At 34.3% G+C, this 20,384-nt stretch overlaps 1 protein-coding gene across 4 annotated transcripts in view; it reads right to left on the bottom strand.

Moving 5' to 3' along the window:
• Positions 1-20,384, bottom strand: part of NCKAP1 (NCK associated protein 1) — a 108,779-nt gene that overhangs the window by 24,683 nt on the left and 63,712 nt on the right. For all 4 annotated transcript variants that reach the window (XM_078451119.1, XM_078451120.1, XM_078451123.2 and 1 more), the window contains 8 exons: positions 16,448-16,593; positions 14,384-14,516; positions 10,978-11,097; positions 10,207-10,346; positions 9,246-9,377; positions 6,552-6,770; positions 6,225-6,355; positions 5,849-5,946 (listed from right to left, as the gene is read on the bottom strand). In XM_078451119.1, coding sequence (XP_078307245.1) covers positions 5,849-5,946; positions 6,225-6,355; positions 6,552-6,770; positions 9,246-9,377; positions 10,207-10,346; positions 10,978-11,097; positions 14,384-14,516; positions 16,448-16,593 — 1,119 coding nt within the window. The remainder of the gene's footprint in view (positions 1-5,848; positions 5,947-6,224; positions 6,356-6,551; positions 6,771-9,245; positions 9,378-10,206; positions 10,347-10,977; positions 11,098-14,383; positions 14,517-16,447; positions 16,594-20,384) is intronic.

Raw genomic sequence — 20,384 nt, 5'->3', positions numbered from 1 at the left:
AGGCTTCAAGTTATATCATAGAGCTGTGGCCAAAACAGTAGGTACTGGCACAAAAATAGACACAAAGATCAAAGAAAAAGAATAGAAAACCCAGAAATTAACCCACAACTATATGGTCGATTAATCTTAAAAAAGTAGGAAAGAATATCCAATGGGAAAAAGACAGTCTCTTCAACAAATGGTGTTGGGAAAACTGGATAGCAACACACAAAAGAAACTGGACTAATTTCTTACACCATACCCTAAACTAAATTCAAAATAGATTACAGGGGCGCCTGGGTGGCTCAGTTGGTTGAGCGTCCGACTTCGGCCCAGGTCACGATCTCACAGTTCGTGGGTTCAAGCCCCACATCAGGCTCTGTGCTGATGGCTCAGAGCCTGGAGCCCAGAGCCTGCTTCGGATTCTGTGTCTCCCTCACTCTCTGCCCCTCCCTCTCTCTCTCTCTCTCTCTCTCTCTCTCTCCTTCAAAAATAAACGTTAAAAAAAAAATGCATTAAAGACATAAATATGAGACATGAAACCATTAAAATTCTACAGAAGAACACAGACAATAACCTCTTTGTGATCGGCTGTAGCAATTGTTTTCTAGATATGCCTCCTGAGGCAAGGGAAACAAAAGCAAACATAAATTACTGGGACTACATCAAAAGAAAAAGCTTCTGCGCCACAAAAGAAACAATCAACAAAATTAAACGGCAACCTACTGAATGAGAGAAGATATCTGCAAATGACACATCCTATAAAGAGTTAGTATCTAAAATATATAGAACTTACAAAACTCAACACCTAAAAAACAAATAATCCAATTAAAAATGTGAAGAACATTTTTCCAAAGAACACATACAGATGGGCAACAGACACATGAAAAGATGCTCATCATCACTTATCATCAGGGAAATGCAAACCAAAACTACAATCAGATATCACTGTATACCTGTCCGAATGGCTAAAATCAAAAACACAGGAAACAACAGGTGTTGGTGAGGATGTGAAGAAAAAGGAACCCTCTTGCACTGTTTGTGGGAAGGTAAACTAGTGCAGCCACTGTGTAAAACACTATGGAGGTTCCTCAAAAATAGAAGCTACCTAAAAATAGAAATACCTACAATCCAGCAATCACACTACTAAGCATTTACCCAAAGAATACAAAAATACTAATTTAAAGGGATACATGCACCCCAAAGCTTACAGCAGCATTTTCTACAATAGTCAAATTATGGAAACAGCCCAAATATCCATCGACTGATGAATGGATACACACACACACACACACGGAATATTAGTCAACCATAAAAAAGAATGAAATCTTGCCATATGCAACAATATGGATGGAACTAGAGAGTATTATGTTAAGTGAAATATGTCAGTGAGAGAAAGACAAATACCATATGATTTCACTTATATGTAGAATTTAAGACACAGAACAAATGGGGACGGGGAAAAAAAGAGAGACAAAGAAAGAAACAGACTCTTAACTATAGAGAACAAACTGATGGTTATCAGAGGGGAGGTGGGTGGGAGGATAGGGTTAAATGGGTAATGGGCATTAATGAGTGCACTTGTGATGAGCACAGGGTGTTGTATGTTAAGTGTTGAGTCACTAAATTGTATACCTGAACTAGTATTACACTGTATGTTAACTGGAATTTAAATAAAAACTTAAAATCACAAAAATAAAATGTTAAAATCAAAAGTTTTAGAAATACAATGGTTAGTATCCTAAACTATCTTTGTTTTGGACCGTATAGTATTTAATGAGAAACCCAAGCTAATTCACACTCATGCTTCTCAATTATTATCAACCTTAGTTCTTACACAAAAAGTTTCTTTTGTCTAGGTTTGTGACTTAAGCTGAATATTGTCAAATATTTAAATGAGAAGTCAGCCAAGAAACAACATTCTTGAGTCAGAAAATTCAATAGCATTAAAAAAAAATCAACACTATTTACACTCTCATCAAAACTTTAAATTTTAATAATATTCAAGAAAAGAAATAGTCACCCAGAATACATCAGAAATGTTAAAACATAAGCTCCTCTCATTTCTTTTTTAAGAATACAGGATGTACTTGACAATATTAATACCTAAGGACAGAGCTAAGAGAGTTAAGTTCATAAATAAAGTATTAGTAAAAGATTATGACAAAATCTGCACTCAAAAAAGATCTGGGGGCACCTGGGTGGCTGAGTCAGATAAGCCTCTGACTCTTGATCTTGGCTCAGGTCATGATATTATGGTTCGTGAGATCAATCCCCTCATAGGGGCTCTGTGCTGACAGTACACAGAAGCTCTCCCCCTATCTTTCTGCTCCTCCCCTGCTTGCACACATGTTCTCTCTCTCAAAATAAATAAACATTTTAAAAAAAGATATAGAAATAATAGTATCTAACAAGATAAATTTTTAAAAGACAAACAATAAAGCAACACTTAACTCTAAAGAAAAAAATACAAAATCAAGGATGTGGAGAGCCATGGTTCAAGGTCAACATATGAAAAAAAGAAAATTTATGATTGTAAGTTAACATGAAAATATTATGTTATAGGTACCAAATGTGTCAAAGCAATCTTAAATTGTACTAGTAAGTGTAGTGTCCACAATGGATAAGTGTACCTTTACTAATCAGATCTCTAGCTGAAGTTTATTCTCAGTTCAAGGCACTATTTTCTAAGAATGACACAAACAATTAAGATAGAATTTGTATAAAAGACAGAGAGATTAAACATGAATATATTTCACATGGTGAAGAGAAAGGCAATACACTACTAAAGTTTTTAAATATGTGAAGGGTGATCTTGTTAAACGCAATCTCTGCCTCTTGACATTAGAATGAAGACCAATCAGGGGTGCCTGAGTGGCTCAGTTGGTGGACTGTCCCACTCTTGATTTTGGCTCAAGTCATATCTTATGGTTCATGGGTTTGAGCCCTGTGTCAGGCTCTGTGCTGGCAGCATAGAGCCTGCTTGGGATTCATATTCATTCATTCTCTCTCTTTCTCTCTCTCTTTCTCTCTCTCTCTCTCTCTCTCTCTCTTTCCTTCCCTCCCTCCCTCTCTGCCCCTCCCCTGCTCTTTTCCTCTCTCAAAAATAAATAAGCATAAAAAAAAAAAGAATGAAGACACATCAAAAAATCACTACTCAGATATTTACTCAACATAACTAGAGATATGCAGTAACTGAAGAGACTGCCTCATTTTCAAAAACACCAGATCATCCTCCTAGAGAAATGTAGTGTACCTTCCTGCATTAGATAAGTGTGGGTTAGAGGACTGCTTAGATCTCTTTCATTTCTAAAAACAGCATAGCACAGGACTAGTATAAGGTCTAGGGCTAGACTGACTATGTAGGTTCAAAGTTCAAAGTTTAGTTTCACCATTTTCAAGCATGTGAGCCCAGAGAAGGTACTTAGTAGTTCTTGACCTTACTTTTTAATTTGTAAAATAGGGGTAATACCACCAGTTTTATGTAAGGAGCTTAGAAAAGTCCTGGAACAAAGCAAAGGGTCAAAAAAGCTACCTATTTTTATTTTTGCATCCAACAGATACTTAACAAGTACCTTCTATGTGTGGACACTGATTTAGCAAAGTTTTAAGAGGGTTTATAACTAAGTTTTTATTCTTTTTTTTTTTTTTAACGTTTATTTATTTTTGAGACAGAGAGAGACAGAGCATGAACGGGGGAGGGGCAGAGAGAGAGGGAGACACAGAATCGGAAGCAGGCTCCAGGCTCTGAGCCATCAGCCCAGAGCCCGATGCGGGGCTCGAACTCACTGACCGCGAGATCGTGACCTGAGCCGAAGTCGGACGCCCAACCGACTGAGCCACCCAGGCACCCCCTAAGTTTTTATTCTTGTGACAGTGACATAAATACATGACATGAAAGGTCACAATAAGATACACAAAAAGGTGAATAAAAAGAATAAAAAGTGATGCTTGCTGTTTTAAAAAGTGTGGTCAAGAAAGGATATTCTGAGAAGGCAACATTTGAAAAATACACAAATATTATGAGAAGACAATACTTCAGTGAAAAGTATTTTGAGGTAACAACAAGCAGGCCAACCAGGCTGGAAGAGTTAAGAAGGTAAGAAAAGCAAAAGGCCAGTTCCTATAGGGGCCTTCCAGTACTGTTAAGGACATCAAATCCCCTTGAACTCTCATAAATACAGATGCAGAGACCTAAATAAGCCAATCTGTACCACTACATGACAATATTCTATCCACCACATTAAATAGCAAAGAAGCACCCAAAATACTTAATAATTCCAGAAGTACCTATTATTTAGTCTGAAATAAAAAATAGCTGGCAAAAGTGAAATTTTCTTGAATTCAAGGAAAAGAATATCTTGCCATAATTCTTCCATTATCTCATACTGAAAAGAATACAAGAAAGTGAACTGAAGATGAGAAATCTGTTACCTAAAAAATAACAGAATAGAAAGGAGATGATGTATTTACAGGGGAACGAATCTAATAAACAAGAACGATATTACTTGTGAAGAACTAAAACTGTCATTGCAAGGTTTAGCATTTAAAACTATATAAAGTATACAGTGTGTGTATTTAAAACCCACATATAAAAGTTGACTTTTATAAAAGAATTGCAGAACGTTCTTAGAGGATAATGAACATGAAAAATACCAAGTAATAATTACTCAGTGCTTATTGTGGATGAAGAACTATGCACAGTACCTAAGCATTTGATATGTATCATATAACTCTTTCAAAGTAAAAGCTTAGTGAGTTTAAACTTTGCTCAAAGTCAAAGCTCATAAGTGAGAGGACTGAAATTCAGGTCTTAAAAGCTTGAGTTCTTAACCACTGGGTAATACCACGTCTCCTTTTAGTCACAGACTTACATATTTTATTCATTCAGCAAAATGTTTTTTACCTTGCAGGAATTGACTTATCCTATATAACTGCTAAGTTTTCAGTAAATTGGATTACCACATTTAGACCTCAGTGCTCTATGTAAATGCAAGCTACTTATCAATGCTACCTACCATATTCTTAAATTAAAAATGCAAGGCGCAAGTAATCACCAAAAAATTTCACAAAGGGCACAATTTAAAATATGCCTCTTGTATTCTGTTAAGTTATAAAGTTTTGGTGGTTCAAATTCAAATTCTTTCAAAAACTAGATAGTTATATACAGACTCATTCAATATAAATCACCTTAGAGCTGGGATATTTCTAAAAGACTTTAAAAAAGTCATTTAAAAGGCTGTTGCTTCAGCCCTTTTACATCTTAACAAAATGTTAAGCATTCTAAAGAAATGTTTTATCTACCTTAAAGGGTGTAAGATAATTTAAAAGATTACTTAGTAATAAAAAAACAATGAGCCCAGGGGCACCTGGCTGGCTCAGCTGGCAGAGCATGCAAATCTTGATCTCAGAGTCTGTTGAACCAGTCCCACATGTGGCATAGAGATTACTTTAAAAAAAACCAACAACAACCCAGTGAGCCTAATAATGTTTGCAACATAAACTGTGGGAAATAATACATTCAAACTACAAATTTAAACAAATGACTTTGGCTGGAATTTTGAACAGTCCTTCAAAGAAAAGCATTATGGTACTATAGAATCAAGACTTGAGCAAACATCAAGAAATCTGACTTTCAATCTCTTTTAGCAAGTCATTTCACCTCTCTAGGCTTTCAGTTTTTTCATCCATAAAAGAGAGAGTATTAAATGACAATGCAATTGAAAGGCCATCGTAGCTCTATAATTTCATTTACATGAGAATTTTCATGTTGGGTTAAGGTAATTAACAAAATAGACTTGTTCATATTCTTGAAATGTTTTTTCAGGAATCAATGTTTCAAAGCTAAAACTGATAAAGACTGTATTACCTTAAGTTCAGCAACTTGTGATGAGATATGCCACATAAGGCTCTCACTTAGGAACTTCATACCGTATGGGCCTAGTAGTTCTGATAACGACCTCATTTCTGAAAGGAAATGTAATTAATTTTACACTCTGATAGAGCAAATACTTTAAGAAAATGAATATTAACATTTTGGAATGTTCCATCATAGAAGCAAATTATTAATGCAAAAATCTCTAGTCTCTAGAATCAAAAGGAACACAAATGCAAAGGTAAGTCTAAGATATAATGTATGATTATGCACTGAATGAACGTAACTGAATGAAAATAGTTTTAACAATGAAAAGCCAAAAGAATCAAGGTTTCTTCACTCCATTAAACATGTCATAGGTTTTATTCACCTGATATGTCAGAATATTCCTCTGCATTGAATGTTAATTCATTTTCTGTAGGTAAGTTCACAAATGCTTTCATTGCAGGGAAATAAGCTATATGACCATTGCTGACTTGTCTTAACAAAGTTTCCAAATACCTAGGAAGAAAAAGTAAATTTATAACCAGGAGAAATTAATTCAAAGTTTATGGTATTATTCAAATTATGGTATACATTCCTGCATTAAGATGACTGATGACACAAATGAGCACTTACTGATAAAAAAATAACTTCCCTAAGCATTTCACCACAAAGAAACTTTGTATCAATCCAAATTTCTAAATGTGCTCCTTACCAATTTGTGTATAGACTTGTAATGGTTGGTTCTCCATGACTGTCTAAATGTTGTGTTTGCTGAAGAAGAACATTATTAAACACTCTTGTAATATCAATTTGCACATAGTTTTCTATCGACTGTAGTACAGTCATGTATGCTCTTACACTTGTTAGAAGCTCTGATGGTTTTGCAATTTCCTGTGTGGCTTGATTATACATAGTCATTCCAACAATTGACCTGGGTAAGGGAGGGAATAAGAAATGAACTTTTCCATTTATGTACATAGGCCATTCAACCTTCTGATCTCTAATATTAAGTATGCAATAAAATTAATTTTAACATACTAATTGTTACAAAGTAATGAAATTATTATCTTCCCAAGAAACCATCTTAAAAAAGAATGAACACCCAAAAGCTACAATAAGGTAGAATTAGGATTTTAAAAATTCTAAGGACATCAATAATAACAATGAATTAAGGATAAAGAGGGTCTTAAAAAATTCCTTTAATAGGACTCACTGTCTCTAGCAAGCACACTAGTGCTAGTATTTTTTTAGGCTTTATATCAATCACCCTCATGTTTAAAACCCTGCAATGTAACAAAAATAAATAAAAACATTAAAAAAATTTTTAAAAATAAAAAAATAAAAAAAATAAAACCCTGCAATGTAGTTACTACTACCACCACTTCACAGATAAAAAGAAACTAAGGCTCAGAACTGAAGTCAACTGAATACAGTCACTTTGTTTGGAAGTAGTGTGCCTAGGCTTTGAACCCACAACTGCCTTAGTGCTGCCCCTCAACAAAATGCATGACAGTTAAAACAAGGCAACAAACAAAACTTTATTGTTCTTTAATCGTTCACAGCACGTGAAACACAGTTCTGTTAGGTTTATATCCCAATAAACTATAAAAGCCTAAAAAGAAACACAGATTTTGAAAATACTTTCCCTTCTGATCTTTTCCTACATTGGCCACCCCTATTTTACCATCTTTAAAACTCCTTGAGCATTGGATTTATAAAGATCTTAGACTTGTATTTGTAAGGATAAATCCTTAAAGACAATGACAAACCCCATCAATAGAAAACAATCCCAGAAAACAAGGATTCAAGGCAGTAATTGCTATCCTTGTATATAACCCCTAAAGTCCTAAGATTGTGCTCAAGTGATCAGTAAAACCCAACCAACACAGCTATTTGTTTTGGCAAAAAAATCTTTCCCCGTAAACAAGTTTACAGCTTTGCCTTGATCCTGATCACTAAGTGGATGTTTTGTTACAAGAACATGTTTCTCTGTGGAGAACATACTTACAGAAGGAAAACAAGGGAGCTGAAAAGTGAGCTCTATCTTCCACCCACAACTCTACCACCCCGCTGACTAGAGAATAATAAATACCAGAAGCTGTAATGTCCCTTTCGTCTAAATACTATTCTGGGTTTCACTGTGAGGCTGCCTACCTTACTAATTTAGGATAGCAAAAGACAGTCTTTGTTTAACACCTGACTAGGCAAGTGATGACTTAACACACAATTTAGTGCCCACTTATACATTCTCCTATTTTGTTCTCTAATTGTTAAAGTCTTCTCACAAACTATAGCTCTCAGCTTTATACTGTTTTATTACTACTCACAGAACTTAACACACTGTGAAGCACATGGCGCAGATACTACTTGTTAATGACTACAAACCTTTGAAAAAAATCTTTGGCTAAATTTTGGTTTATAAAGTGTTTTGAGGCCTTCAGGAAAAACTTCTCAAATTAATCAATATTTTCTTTAACAAGTATGTAACTTTAGAAACATATAAGACTTATAAAACTCTAATTAAGATTGAGTGCCTCAAGAGTCTAGAATTCTACTGGCCTAACAGCATACATTTGAATTCAGAAAAAACAAGAGTTGGGGCGCCTGGGTAGCTCAGTCAGTTAAGTGTCCAACTTCGGCTCAGGTCATGATCTTGCAGTTTATAAGTTCAAGCCCCGCATGGGGCTCTGTAGTAAAAGCTCAGAGCCTAGAGCCTGCTTCGGATTCTGTGTCTCCCTCTCTCTGCCCCTCCCCCACTCATGTTCTGTCTCTATTTCTCTGTCTCAAAAATAAACAAATGTTAAAAGAAATTTTTTTAAAAGATTAAAAAAAAAAAGAAAAAACAAGTGTTTATCTAGTCCTGATATTTTCAAACATTTGACTAGACCAACTATAAGATATGTAGTTAGCATCACAACTCAGTACATATATACATATACATAGCAAAGAGTTTCATGAAGCAACATTTATATTTACTACATAGAGTGCACTGGTTCTTTATTGTTCGTTTGTTTATTCTTCCTTGTTTCTTTTCCTTCCCCTCCCTCTTCTTTCTTTAAATGTTGACTACAACAACCTTCTACACTGATTTCATGACACTACTTGGTTGCTACCTACCAGCTGAAATACACAGATTTGCTCCAGTCTTCTCATTTTGTTTATACAAAAGCTAAGGCTCACAGAGATTAACTGCTTTGTCCAATGTTACAACTAGTTAATAACAAGTATGAGACAAGAATCTGCATAACATAATTCCCAGTTCACTATTCTTTATACTTCCCCATTCGTTATTCTTGATACTACATCAGTTCTAATACTTTTCCTCATAAAAGGAAACACCATATACATATGAAGACTATAACAAACCCATCAGCTGAACCAACAAAAAGTTCATATTCTCTCTTACTTAGTAAAGCGGATTTCCAGATGAGACGTCAAATATTCTCGTGGGGTAAAGGTATGTTCCCAAACTACCATGTTTGGTACATAATTTATAGAGAAACACAACTCAGAAAGTGCAGTGTGCAATTTATCAAGGCTGAAAAAATATTAATAGTAAATAAAATGTTAAACATTTCATCACAGCAATACAAAATTAATTTTATAAATATATCAGACCTTATTTGAGAATTACAATTGCAGAATTCAGTATTTTTCTTCCCTAAACTGACAAGTTCAAAATCTTTAAAAATATTACTAACATATGAGAGCAATTTTCTAAAGATAGCATCATTCATCTGTTTCTACATTCAGATAATAATGACTTTACCGATTTTATAGACAAGAAAGTTTATTACATGCTCATAAAGACAATCATTTCCAAGTCTTGCTATATTTTTGGTATTGGAGGAAGAAAATAGTCTACAAAATGGCAAATAGCTTGTTCAACATAAAAAAGCAAAGTAGTAGGAAATCTACTTTAAACAAATATTGATTCATTATTGCCCACCAATGCCTACCCTCTAAACAAACACATGGCCCTTAATAATATCTAGTCTGATATATCCACTTTAAAAATGATATATGTTCTAATATGACAACATGCCAAAATAAAGTCTCAGATTATTAGATTTTAAATAAATGTAAAATTACTAGACAGATTTCTAGACAGATTCTTGGCCTTTAGTACTCACTATATAAAGACAAATATTACCTATTACATGAATTTTCTTTAAAAATCTAAAATCTGTATTTTGGAAATTAGCACTACCTACTCAAGTTCACAAAGGTAAAATAACAACAACAACTAATGGCTGAAAAATGAAGAATTTACAATTACTAGCATTCTTTCAGTACTAATGCCATAAAAAAAATGAAAAAATTCTCCTACTCATAACAAAAAGATATAATAAAAATGGATGGCTTACTTGGTCACTACCAGTCTGTTTTTCCTCATACTCTCAACTCCTGGTTTTTCCCTTTCAGGTTCCCCTTTCTTACCAGTCTGTTTTTTTGACTTTTTATTCACTGCTTGACTAATGGTTTTGGCACAATGCTTGGGTAGCAACTAAATTTAAAAAGAAATGAAAATTTACATGACAATTATTTTGAAAACATATTAACTATTTAAGCAAACCTTAGCTGAATCCATACTATGTAGCACTAAGAACAGAGGTGTAAGTGAGATACAGATTACCTAGCTAGCTAAAGGAGCTCGCACAACTTGGTAGAAAACAGAAATAGATGAAATCTTGTGTGAAGAAAACTTCACAGAGGTTCTATAAAGGCTACAGTTTAAAGGATAAGTAAAAACAAAGTAGGCAAGTAAAGAATGAGAATGTATTTACTAAAAGGAAAAAGGTCTATGAAGAATAAACTGTGCGAAGACATGATGTGTTCAGAATTTAATGAGAACTACTAGCTGGTAAAGCATCAAGTGCAGGGTGAAGTAGACAGTCTGAGCTAGCAGGAAGGGACTTGAATACAAAGCTAAAAGGTGGATTTTAAAACAGTAAGTAATCCTAAAGATGGGCTAATTTTTAAAAACCTAAAAATGGAGTTTTACAAGAAGAGGTAATGAGATTTACTAAGAGTTTAACACACACACACACACACACACACACACACACAACTAACAGCTTATTTTCTTGCCTTCATACACAAACATCCTGTCCTTGCGGAAACACGTGAATTTTTACCTGGTCACTGAGAGTACACTGTTCTGTGCAAATATCAGTGATGAGATTTCGAGCTTGTTTGGCCATTTCATCCAAGAACATATTACATAAGGAAAGACTGCGATCTCCAATATGATGTCGCTGTCAAAGCAGAATAATAACAATAATAAAAGTTATAAGAAAGTGGTCTGAATTAAAATACTTTTTAAATAAACATGGAAAATAAAGTCTGTATAGTAAGGAGTGGGAGTAGGGAATGTTACAGATTTTGCGGGGGGGGGGGGGGGGGGGGGAACAACTAACCTACCATACTGTATTTACACAGTTGACATAAAGTAAGTATTTGGTGATTATACAACTACAATGATTGCGGGGATCTTAGAGGACCAATATTTTCCTTAACACAAAAAACTTAATGTAATTTCCAAGTTTCACAAGGTCCTATGCATCCAGTTCTTAAATATTAAACTATCAAAGAAAGGATGTGAAAGAGATTTAGAGTAATATTTTCTAATCTTAAATGATATATATATATATATATACACACACACACACACATATATATACATATCTCAACACAATGAATAACTTTGTAGTGTACCAACAGAAAAGAAAAGCTTAAGTATTTAATTAAAATTGTTAGAAATCAAGTCAGTAAAACAAAGAAATTCACAAGGCATTCAACTCTCTAAAATCAAACCCATCAACCCAGAAGAGAAAAAAAAAACCTGTGCATTTTCTAAATACAACAGGGGAAAAAAAGAACATTATATTTACTTTTTAGGAGATTAGATATGTATATGTAAACATACACTCACTCAAATCCATCCATCTCTCTCTACAGGATTCTGTATCTTTTTAGTTTTGGTGGATGTCGCAATAATTTAATAGGGTTTTCTTGTCAACGGTAACTGGAATGTTGACTATATAATGCTATAAAATTTTGCACTACACGTTTGTAGCACTTTACAAAGAGATAAATTTTTGAAAGTTTACCTTACAGATCTTCCATAATTACATAACGAATGTATAATTTACATATACTTCTATGCTAAAATAATGTAATATACAAGAATATAAAAATACTTAAACACATAATGTAACTGTTCCTAGCTCTCTCATGATACCTTAATGTATTTTATTCTAAATGCCCTTTAAAACTTTAACAGGAAGCCAAACTGAACGGTTTGCATCTCCAGGCCAGATAAAATTAAATATTAGTTCACTTTACTTAAGGAAAGATTTCAAATTATAAACATTTAGGATTTCATTTAACCAAAATCTGACTTTTGAAAGATGAAACATACCCCTTGCTATCATTTACTCCTGAAAAAAGAACATTAAATTACCACTGCTTCAAATTCACTAGCCTTAATTTAAAATACAAATCTGGTATCACTACTCTCTTCAAGTGGCTCAGAAATGCTGAGACTGGATGGAAAACAAAACAACTGAAGTCTCTTAACGTGTCACAGTCTCTCCATGATCTGCTCTCACCCTATTGCTACAGTGCTGAGACAGATTTTAGGAGAACAATGTCAGAAGCAGAGATACCACGTAAGGACACTGTAACAATAATCCAGGAAAAAAGATATGGCTTTGACAAAGATGAGAAGAAGTAGGCATTTGGATATATATAAAGGTAGAGCCAAAGGCAGAAAAGGCTTTGAACGATGGCAATGGGGTAACATGTGGAGAATCAATAGTTCTATTCTGGACATGTTACATTTCAGATGGTCACAAATACCTAAACTGCAGCAGAATATACAGAAAATCTAGAACTAAAGGCAAAGGTCTGGGCTGGAGATAAAAATTTGGGAGGCATCAGCAATATGCTAAGAGAAATTAGCCCAACACAAAAAGACAAATACTACATGGTTCCACCTTTATAAACTACCTAGAATAGGTAAATTCTTAGAGACAGAAAGTAGACTAGAGGATACCAAGGGTTGAGGGATGAGAAATTACTACTTAATGACACCAAGTTTCTGCTTGGAGTGATAAAAGTTTTGCAAATAGGTAGTGGTGACGGCTGCACAACACAGTGAAAGTAATTAATGCCAATGAGTTGCACATTTGAAAATAATTTAAATGGTACATGCTTATATTATAAAGTTAAATGTTTATTAAAAAAATATTTTTATCACAATTTTTTAAAAGGCAAAAGAAAAAAAAAAGAATGGGTATAGAGTCCAAATTGTTCAAGTTAAATTTAAATGCCTGGCTGAGAAATTTTTACTTTCTCTACATGCAATGGAGAACCACTGAGGATTTTTCAAGAAGGAAAGAAGTACTCTGGTGGCATTGTATCAGGTGATCTTAAAGGCAGAAATACTGAAGACAGGAAAACTATTTAGGAGTATATATGAAGAATATTGCAAATTTGAGCTACAACAGTGACAAAAGCAATGGAAAGTAGAAGACGGATTCAAATTCTTGTTTTATACCAGACAAATAAAACTAAGAGGACTTCATGGGTAATTTAATGGGAGGAATGATGGTGAGGAAAATTAATAATGTATTTTCGGCATAAAGCTTGAAGAAAATATCTATTAAATCTAAAAACTCTATAAAACTATTAAATGTGGTGGTGTTGGTATCCCTGCAGGTAAAAATCCTAAAAGGTGTCCCTGCTGAATTTCCCTCAGGCTAACCTTTCTCAGAGTCAGTTTCCAATGCATTGCTGGAATACAATCTGCAACCTAACGCTTAGAGACATTAATAACGCTACTGCAATTTGTTGGTTTCTCTTCTCCAAGTTTTGTAGTTCTAAGTAAAGGGACTCAACACTAAGTTAAACTATAAAGAAATGGACCATTTAAGTTTAATATATATTCTTACCACATTTACAAAGTGCCATTTCTTCTCTAAAGATTAGAAGAAATACTGAATACATTTTTGATAGATACTTGCTGTCAATAAACTATGGAGTAGTTCAATTATTCAATAACTATGTGTGCCTGTGTGAATGTCTTACAAATACTAGCAAATATCAATTTTGTGTACTACATCTATCATATTAACAAGTCAGTGAAATTCTTCTTTGACATGTTTATGCTTAGTCAGTAATGTGTACATTCAATTTTCAAGTCTTTTCAATAACAGTTTGACAGGAAAAGTAGGCATATAAAATCGATAGCTATATATAACTTTACAATAAATATTAATACCTGACCCACCAATTAATAAATGTAATTCCAAGTGACTTTATAACATGTTCTTAGAAATATGTATGTGTATTTATCCATCTATGCAAATAAACATTAACAGCTTTTTTAATCTATTCAAACATTCTTCTGATTTTGCAGAGATAAAGTAGGTAGGAAGCTAGATTAGGTAATTGTGACTTTGTGAAACCCAGCCAGCTACATATTTGTTCTAGTTTACTCTGCATGCCATACAAATCACAGTACTACTCTGAAATTACCTCTTCTGGACATAGTTCATGTGTGCAACTCATAAAATGAGTGCAAAGCAGTGGAAACGCAATTGAGTATCTTGACTGAGAGGGTAACTCCAAACACTGTTGAAACATCTTCTCAAAAGCACGACTATAAAAACTACACAAGGAAACAAAAATTAGATCACAATTTTTGTAGTTAAAAACTTTAATGATATAGTACTTTATTTAATTGGATTCAAGTAAGTGAAAGTTACCAACTGGTAACCTTTATTACCATAAGAGGAGTAGTTATTTTTCCAAAGAGTATCTTTCATACACCAACAATCATTACAGAGTAACAAAAATATTATTTGTAGAATATTAACAAATTTTAAAATAAACTCAAACAGAAAATAAACCATATCTATGACATATGAATACGACATTCAAATCTCACCTTGCCAAATTTTTATCCAAGCTAAGTCATTATCAATTGCAAGAAACACCATTATTTTATGTACGACTAGGAAAGAAAAACACTGTCAATTAAACAATGACACACCCATCAATTTTAAATTACTTCCAGATTTAGGAGATATTAAACATAAAAGAATATGAGTCTGTAAAATATAGTACATCTTGGAACAGTAAGACAACCAGAAGTAGTGAATATGTCTTTATTTTGGATATAACAGACAAAATAAGAATGTGATAAGAAAAGATGCATAACAATTAATTAAATATGACTACAAATCACAAATTTTAAATACTACTCAAAGTACTTTTACTTCCAAGAAAAGGGAAAAGGACTTTTTAATTGCAGTAGCTTCTTTTACAATAGGAACTTTTCTGTAGTTCAAACATATGTAAACATAAAATGCTCCATTTTCTTTTCAAGTCCAACAATAGTGCAGGGTTCCAAATAATCTTAAAATTTTTGCATATCTAACATATGATATATTGTGTTTCAGTGATATACTGTGTTTCTAGAGTTCCTTTAAGAGATCTCTCATGCCTTCCGTCTGGTGATTTCTATTTCTTCTGCAATACTGCTAATTAAAGCTATCCTAACAAACTGCCAAAATCAGTGTGGACTGAGTTATCTTCCAAAATAAAACCAATGAGAAGCTATTCATAATGACAGCTTTTCAGTACATAGAAATGACTATCACTATCCACTGAGATTATCTCAGCATTGTAAAAATAAAGGGACATAATACTGGGTTATTCCAATCAGCTTCCCTACAGGAAAAAAGGCCAAGAAGCAGATATAGAGTTGACACTGCACAACTTTGGTGCCAGAATACTTGAGTTTAAATCCTGATCCCACTGTTTATTAATTTGATCATAATCAAGTGCCCTTATTCATTCAAGCATTTATTAAGTACTTACTATGTTAGACATTAAGAAAATAAAAACATGACCTTACTTCAAGAATCACATTTATGTGGGGAGAAAGGGGGAAAAAAATGTAAACCGCTAAATTTAACTAAAGAGGCTACGATAGGAGCAAAGGAGAACAGAGAACAATGGAGGGAGTAGTAGTCACTACATCATCATTATATTAACATCTAATTTAATACAGCAGAGCGAAATTACTTGCTATTTACTTCCCAACATTTGCTCTATTTGACCTTGATTCACAAGTTTTTTTTTCCTTAATCTAATGATGCAAAAGAGGGCCTTAAGGCAATCTGACAGTTTCTTACAACCTCAAAAAAAATATAAACATAAATTTACAACAGTAAGAGTTCCTCTTATAGAGAATAAAAAAAAAAAAAGACATAAAATCTCTACTTTGTAAACTTCCTTTTGTTAACAAGTTGTCTGTCCCTTTATAATCTCTTTTTTTAAAGATTTTATTTTTAAGTTATCTCTACACCTAACGTGGGGCTCAAATACACAACCTCAAGATCAAGATTCGCATGCTCCAACTGAGCCAGCCAGGCACCCCTATTCCCTTTATTCTTTTTTTTCCCTATTCCCTTTATTCTTAAGAGTTTATTACTGAATAGTCTCAAGGACTACACTAATATAAAAACAATCAACAAAGATATATTTGGATACTAAAAATTTCAAATTCTGATTTGAAAAAAAATTACCACATACCAAAATATGGAGAGATCTGATGTTTCCACCAACATTTCCACCAAGGAATCTACCATTTTTGTATGAAAAATTATTGTATTCATCATCTTTCCAAGTTCTCTGTGATCTGCAAGGCTAAGTGAAGCCTTGGAAACACTAGTATATGCCTGTGAAAATACAGCAAAAAACAAAGTTGTTTAAGCATGGACCAATGATTTTAACCTTGACATTCTACAGGGGGGATAAAAACACTATTGAAAATTTTTTTTAATGTTTATTTTGACACTGTATTAATAACATCAACTTTTTAAAATTGTCAACAGTGACTCACACTTGAAATCCCTATTAAAAATTTCTTCAGATAAACTCAAATACTACTTCCAATAAAACAAAATCTAATATATGCGTCATTCATCTTGAACCCCAAAGGAAACTGCAATTACAGTATCAAAAGCATAAAACAGTGAATTGTCAAGTTAACCCTACCAAAAGGTATTTTCAGTCTAGCTTGAAAGAAAGCATACATGGGAAACATTCAGATGAAAATAAGTATGGTACATGTTGATTCATTGAGGTTTTAGACTATACTGAATCATTAAAAACCAGATAACACATTGTACTAATTGATGGATTCTGGAAAAAAACTGAAGATAGTAAAAATTAGTGTAGGTTGGCTAATAAGGTGATATAACTTAACCAAATCCATCAGTATAGGTTTATAGGGAAAGAAACTCGACTATAAAGGTACCAAATCAAAGAACAAAATCCTGTCAGTGGATAGTGGGCATTCCAGAAAGGCATAGGACAAGAATAGAAGGGGTGTCTACAGAATAAACACTGTTCACTATGGCTACAGTTAAAATGAAAAGAGGAAAAAGAAAATGGTGTCAGAAGAGATTCAATCATATCTTGCAGACCCCTGTATACCATGTTAAAGAATTTAAACCTTTTGGTGAACCAAAGGTTCTGTGTGGTGGTCAATTACTATTTCAGAAAGATTGCTCTATGTAGTGGGGGAGTCGAGAGAAGAACTGGGGGAGAGGTGGACAGAAAAGGACCAGGAGAGGAGGCAGAGATCTATCAGGAGGCAGCGGTACAATAATCCAGACAGGATTATGATGCTCTGATCCACAATGGTGGCAATTTAAAAGAGTTAAGTCTGGGAAATGACTAGATGTGGGCAACTGAAGAATTATGAATGATGGCCAGGGTGCTTGCTTTGGGGAGATACTCCTTCAAGGATCTCATATGTACCTACACATGTTGGATATGCCAAGAATGAAAGACCCAGAGCACTCATTACTCAGGCCATTTCTCAAGACTGTATCTGCAGCTGCCAAATTTGAGGAATGGTAATATCTCCCTCTGAATCAAAGAGTAAGTATGCTTACTGTTAATAAAATGGAGGGCTCATCAAACTCAGTGGTCCTTAACTGTAACACAAACCTACTGTATACATAGTATTCATCTGGTCCCCCCAGCGTGGGTCATGAAAGCAAGTGAGAAAAATGACATATATTTGTTGATGCTCATGGTGCTTCCTGTGCAATGAATAGCTAAGTCCTTTGTCTTTGACCCAGGGGACCCATGTCTTCTGCCAGTTTCCATGAAACATTAAGAGACTAAATAATTATTTTCCTTATAAATCAGATAAAAATCAAATCTCAGCCCCTACAATGGCAAGGGGTCCATCAAGGATGGTTACCGTTCACTAAGAAAGCAGTTTTATATTTTGTCATTTTTGAGTGGATAAAGAATAATAAGGGCAATATTCTGATGGCAAAGTATACTCAGATATTTATTATAAACTAAGTTTAAATGAAGTTTAATTACGTTTAATCAGCTTTAGAGTAAAAAGAGGAACCACTGTTGTGGCCATGAGGTCACTAAAGACTTCCATTAATTGACACTCATTTAAAAATTCTGAACTAAAGCATCACTGTGAAAATAATTTCAGAGGAAATGGATGGTGACAAAATGATAATTTAAAAGACATTTGAAAAAGAAAATTTAAAAAAAAGACTCATTTGAAATACTTGCCAACAAGGGATACAGGAGTAATGATGCATAGGGGCACTTGTACCCCAATGTTTACAGCAGCACTCTCAACAATAGCCAAATTGTGGAAAGAGCCTAAATGTCCATCAACTGATGAATGGATGAAGAAACTGTGGTTTATATACACAATGGAGTACTATGTGGCAATGAGAAAGAATGAAATATGGCCCTTTGTAGCAACATGAATACAACTGGAGAGTGTGATGCTAAGTGAAATAAGCCATACAGAGAAAGACAGATACCATATGTTTTCACTCTTATGTGGATCCTGAGAAACTTAACAGAAACCCATGGTGGGAGGGGAAGGAAAAAAAAAAAAAAAAGAGGTTAGAGTGGGAGAGAGCCAAAGCATAAGAGACTGTTAAAAACTGAGAACAAACTGAGGGTTGATGGGGGGGGGGGGGGGGGAGTAGGAGGGAGGGGAGGGTCGGTGATGGGTACTGAAGAGGGCATCTTTTGGGATGAGCACTGGGTGTTGTATGGAAGCCAATTTGACAATAAATTTCATATATTAAAAAAAAAAAATGAAATACTTGCCAACAACGAAAGGAGAAGGTTATTTAAAAAAAAGGCTTAAATAAAAGTGTAAGATATGAACAACCCAAGTAAATCTGAAGACAGAGGGAAGAAGACAAATGAGAAAATAACTGAAGATGCTTTAAGAGGCTACTGGAATACACAGGGGAACAAGATGCCTTAGGAAACAGGAAAAAAATGACAAAGAATACATGGAGAGAGAAAGTACTCTTCTTTAAAGATTAGAAAAAAAGAGAAATCAAAATGACCAGTAAGAGACTAATGACCTTAGAATCAAAATTGCATAGGACTCTAGTGAAGGCATAAAACTATAAAATTCTCCCAACTGCTTATCCTTCAGGCCCTGCTCTACTCAAGAATTACTGATATTGGGGCGCCTGGGTAGCTCAGTTGGTCAAGGTCTGACTGTGGCTCAGGTTATGATCTCGCAGCCCATGAGTTCGAGCCCCCGCACCTGCTTCAGATTCTGTGTCTCCCTCTCTCTGCCCTGCCCCCACTCATGCTCTCTCAAAAATAAACATTAAAAAAAAAAAAAAGAATTACTGATATCTACAGAATGCTACACCTCTCTCTGGTCATATGCTTATAGTTAACTTGTATCCTTCTACCTGATCATTGATCAGTCAGATCATTCAGATCTCTTGTGAAGATCTGTTCCTTCTTGTAGTAATACTTAACACTAAGAAGTCTCTTTACTTGTCCTTTCCTCACTGGTTGCCCTTTTCCTGTGTAAACTATTGTCCTATTCAATTTCTACCCATCCTTCAATGTCTGGACAAAATGATGCTTTCTCTATAAAGTCATTACTACCAATTCCCACTTGGAAAAAGCTTTCTCCCTTTTAAGAAAACTGTAGTTAATAATAATCATACCCTATCGGCGGCTTTTTTAAGTTAATCTTTTAGATTTTCAACTGCTATTTAATTTTTCCGTATCTGTTATGCCTGTCTCCACAGCCAGATTAATAACATCATCAAAAGAGGATCTGTACTCCTCTATAGATTATATAATACTGCTCAATATTTTATCTCCTGTATCGTATGGTCGAGTATGAAGGAGTGGAACCTTCGCTGTTAACCTGTTCTTCATCGTCTATGCAAAACTTCTGGATTCTGGCCACTGCCTCCCAACTTGCACTTCTGCCCTTTTTCCATGGAGAAGACTTCGCTGGCTAAGTTGTATATACCAGTTTCCTTCCTTGGTATGCTCTGCCCTACCTACTGTCCCTAAAACTTAAGAGTTATACAGTAGAAAATGACTGCATGTCCTAGTCATGATTATGAGAAACACTATGGGCTGAATTGTGTCCACAAAATAGATATATTGAAGTCATAGTCCCCAGTACCTCAGAAGGTGACCTGAT

This window comes from Panthera onca, chromosome C1 (genome assembly GCF_046562875.1).
Source record: "Panthera onca isolate mPanOnc1 chromosome C1, mPanOnc1 haplotype 2, whole genome shotgun sequence".
Taxonomy (NCBI): Eukaryota; Metazoa; Chordata; class Mammalia; order Carnivora; family Felidae; genus Panthera; species Panthera onca.
Note: the sequence above shows the minus strand (reverse complement) of the source record. Positions and strands in the feature narration are given on the sequence as shown.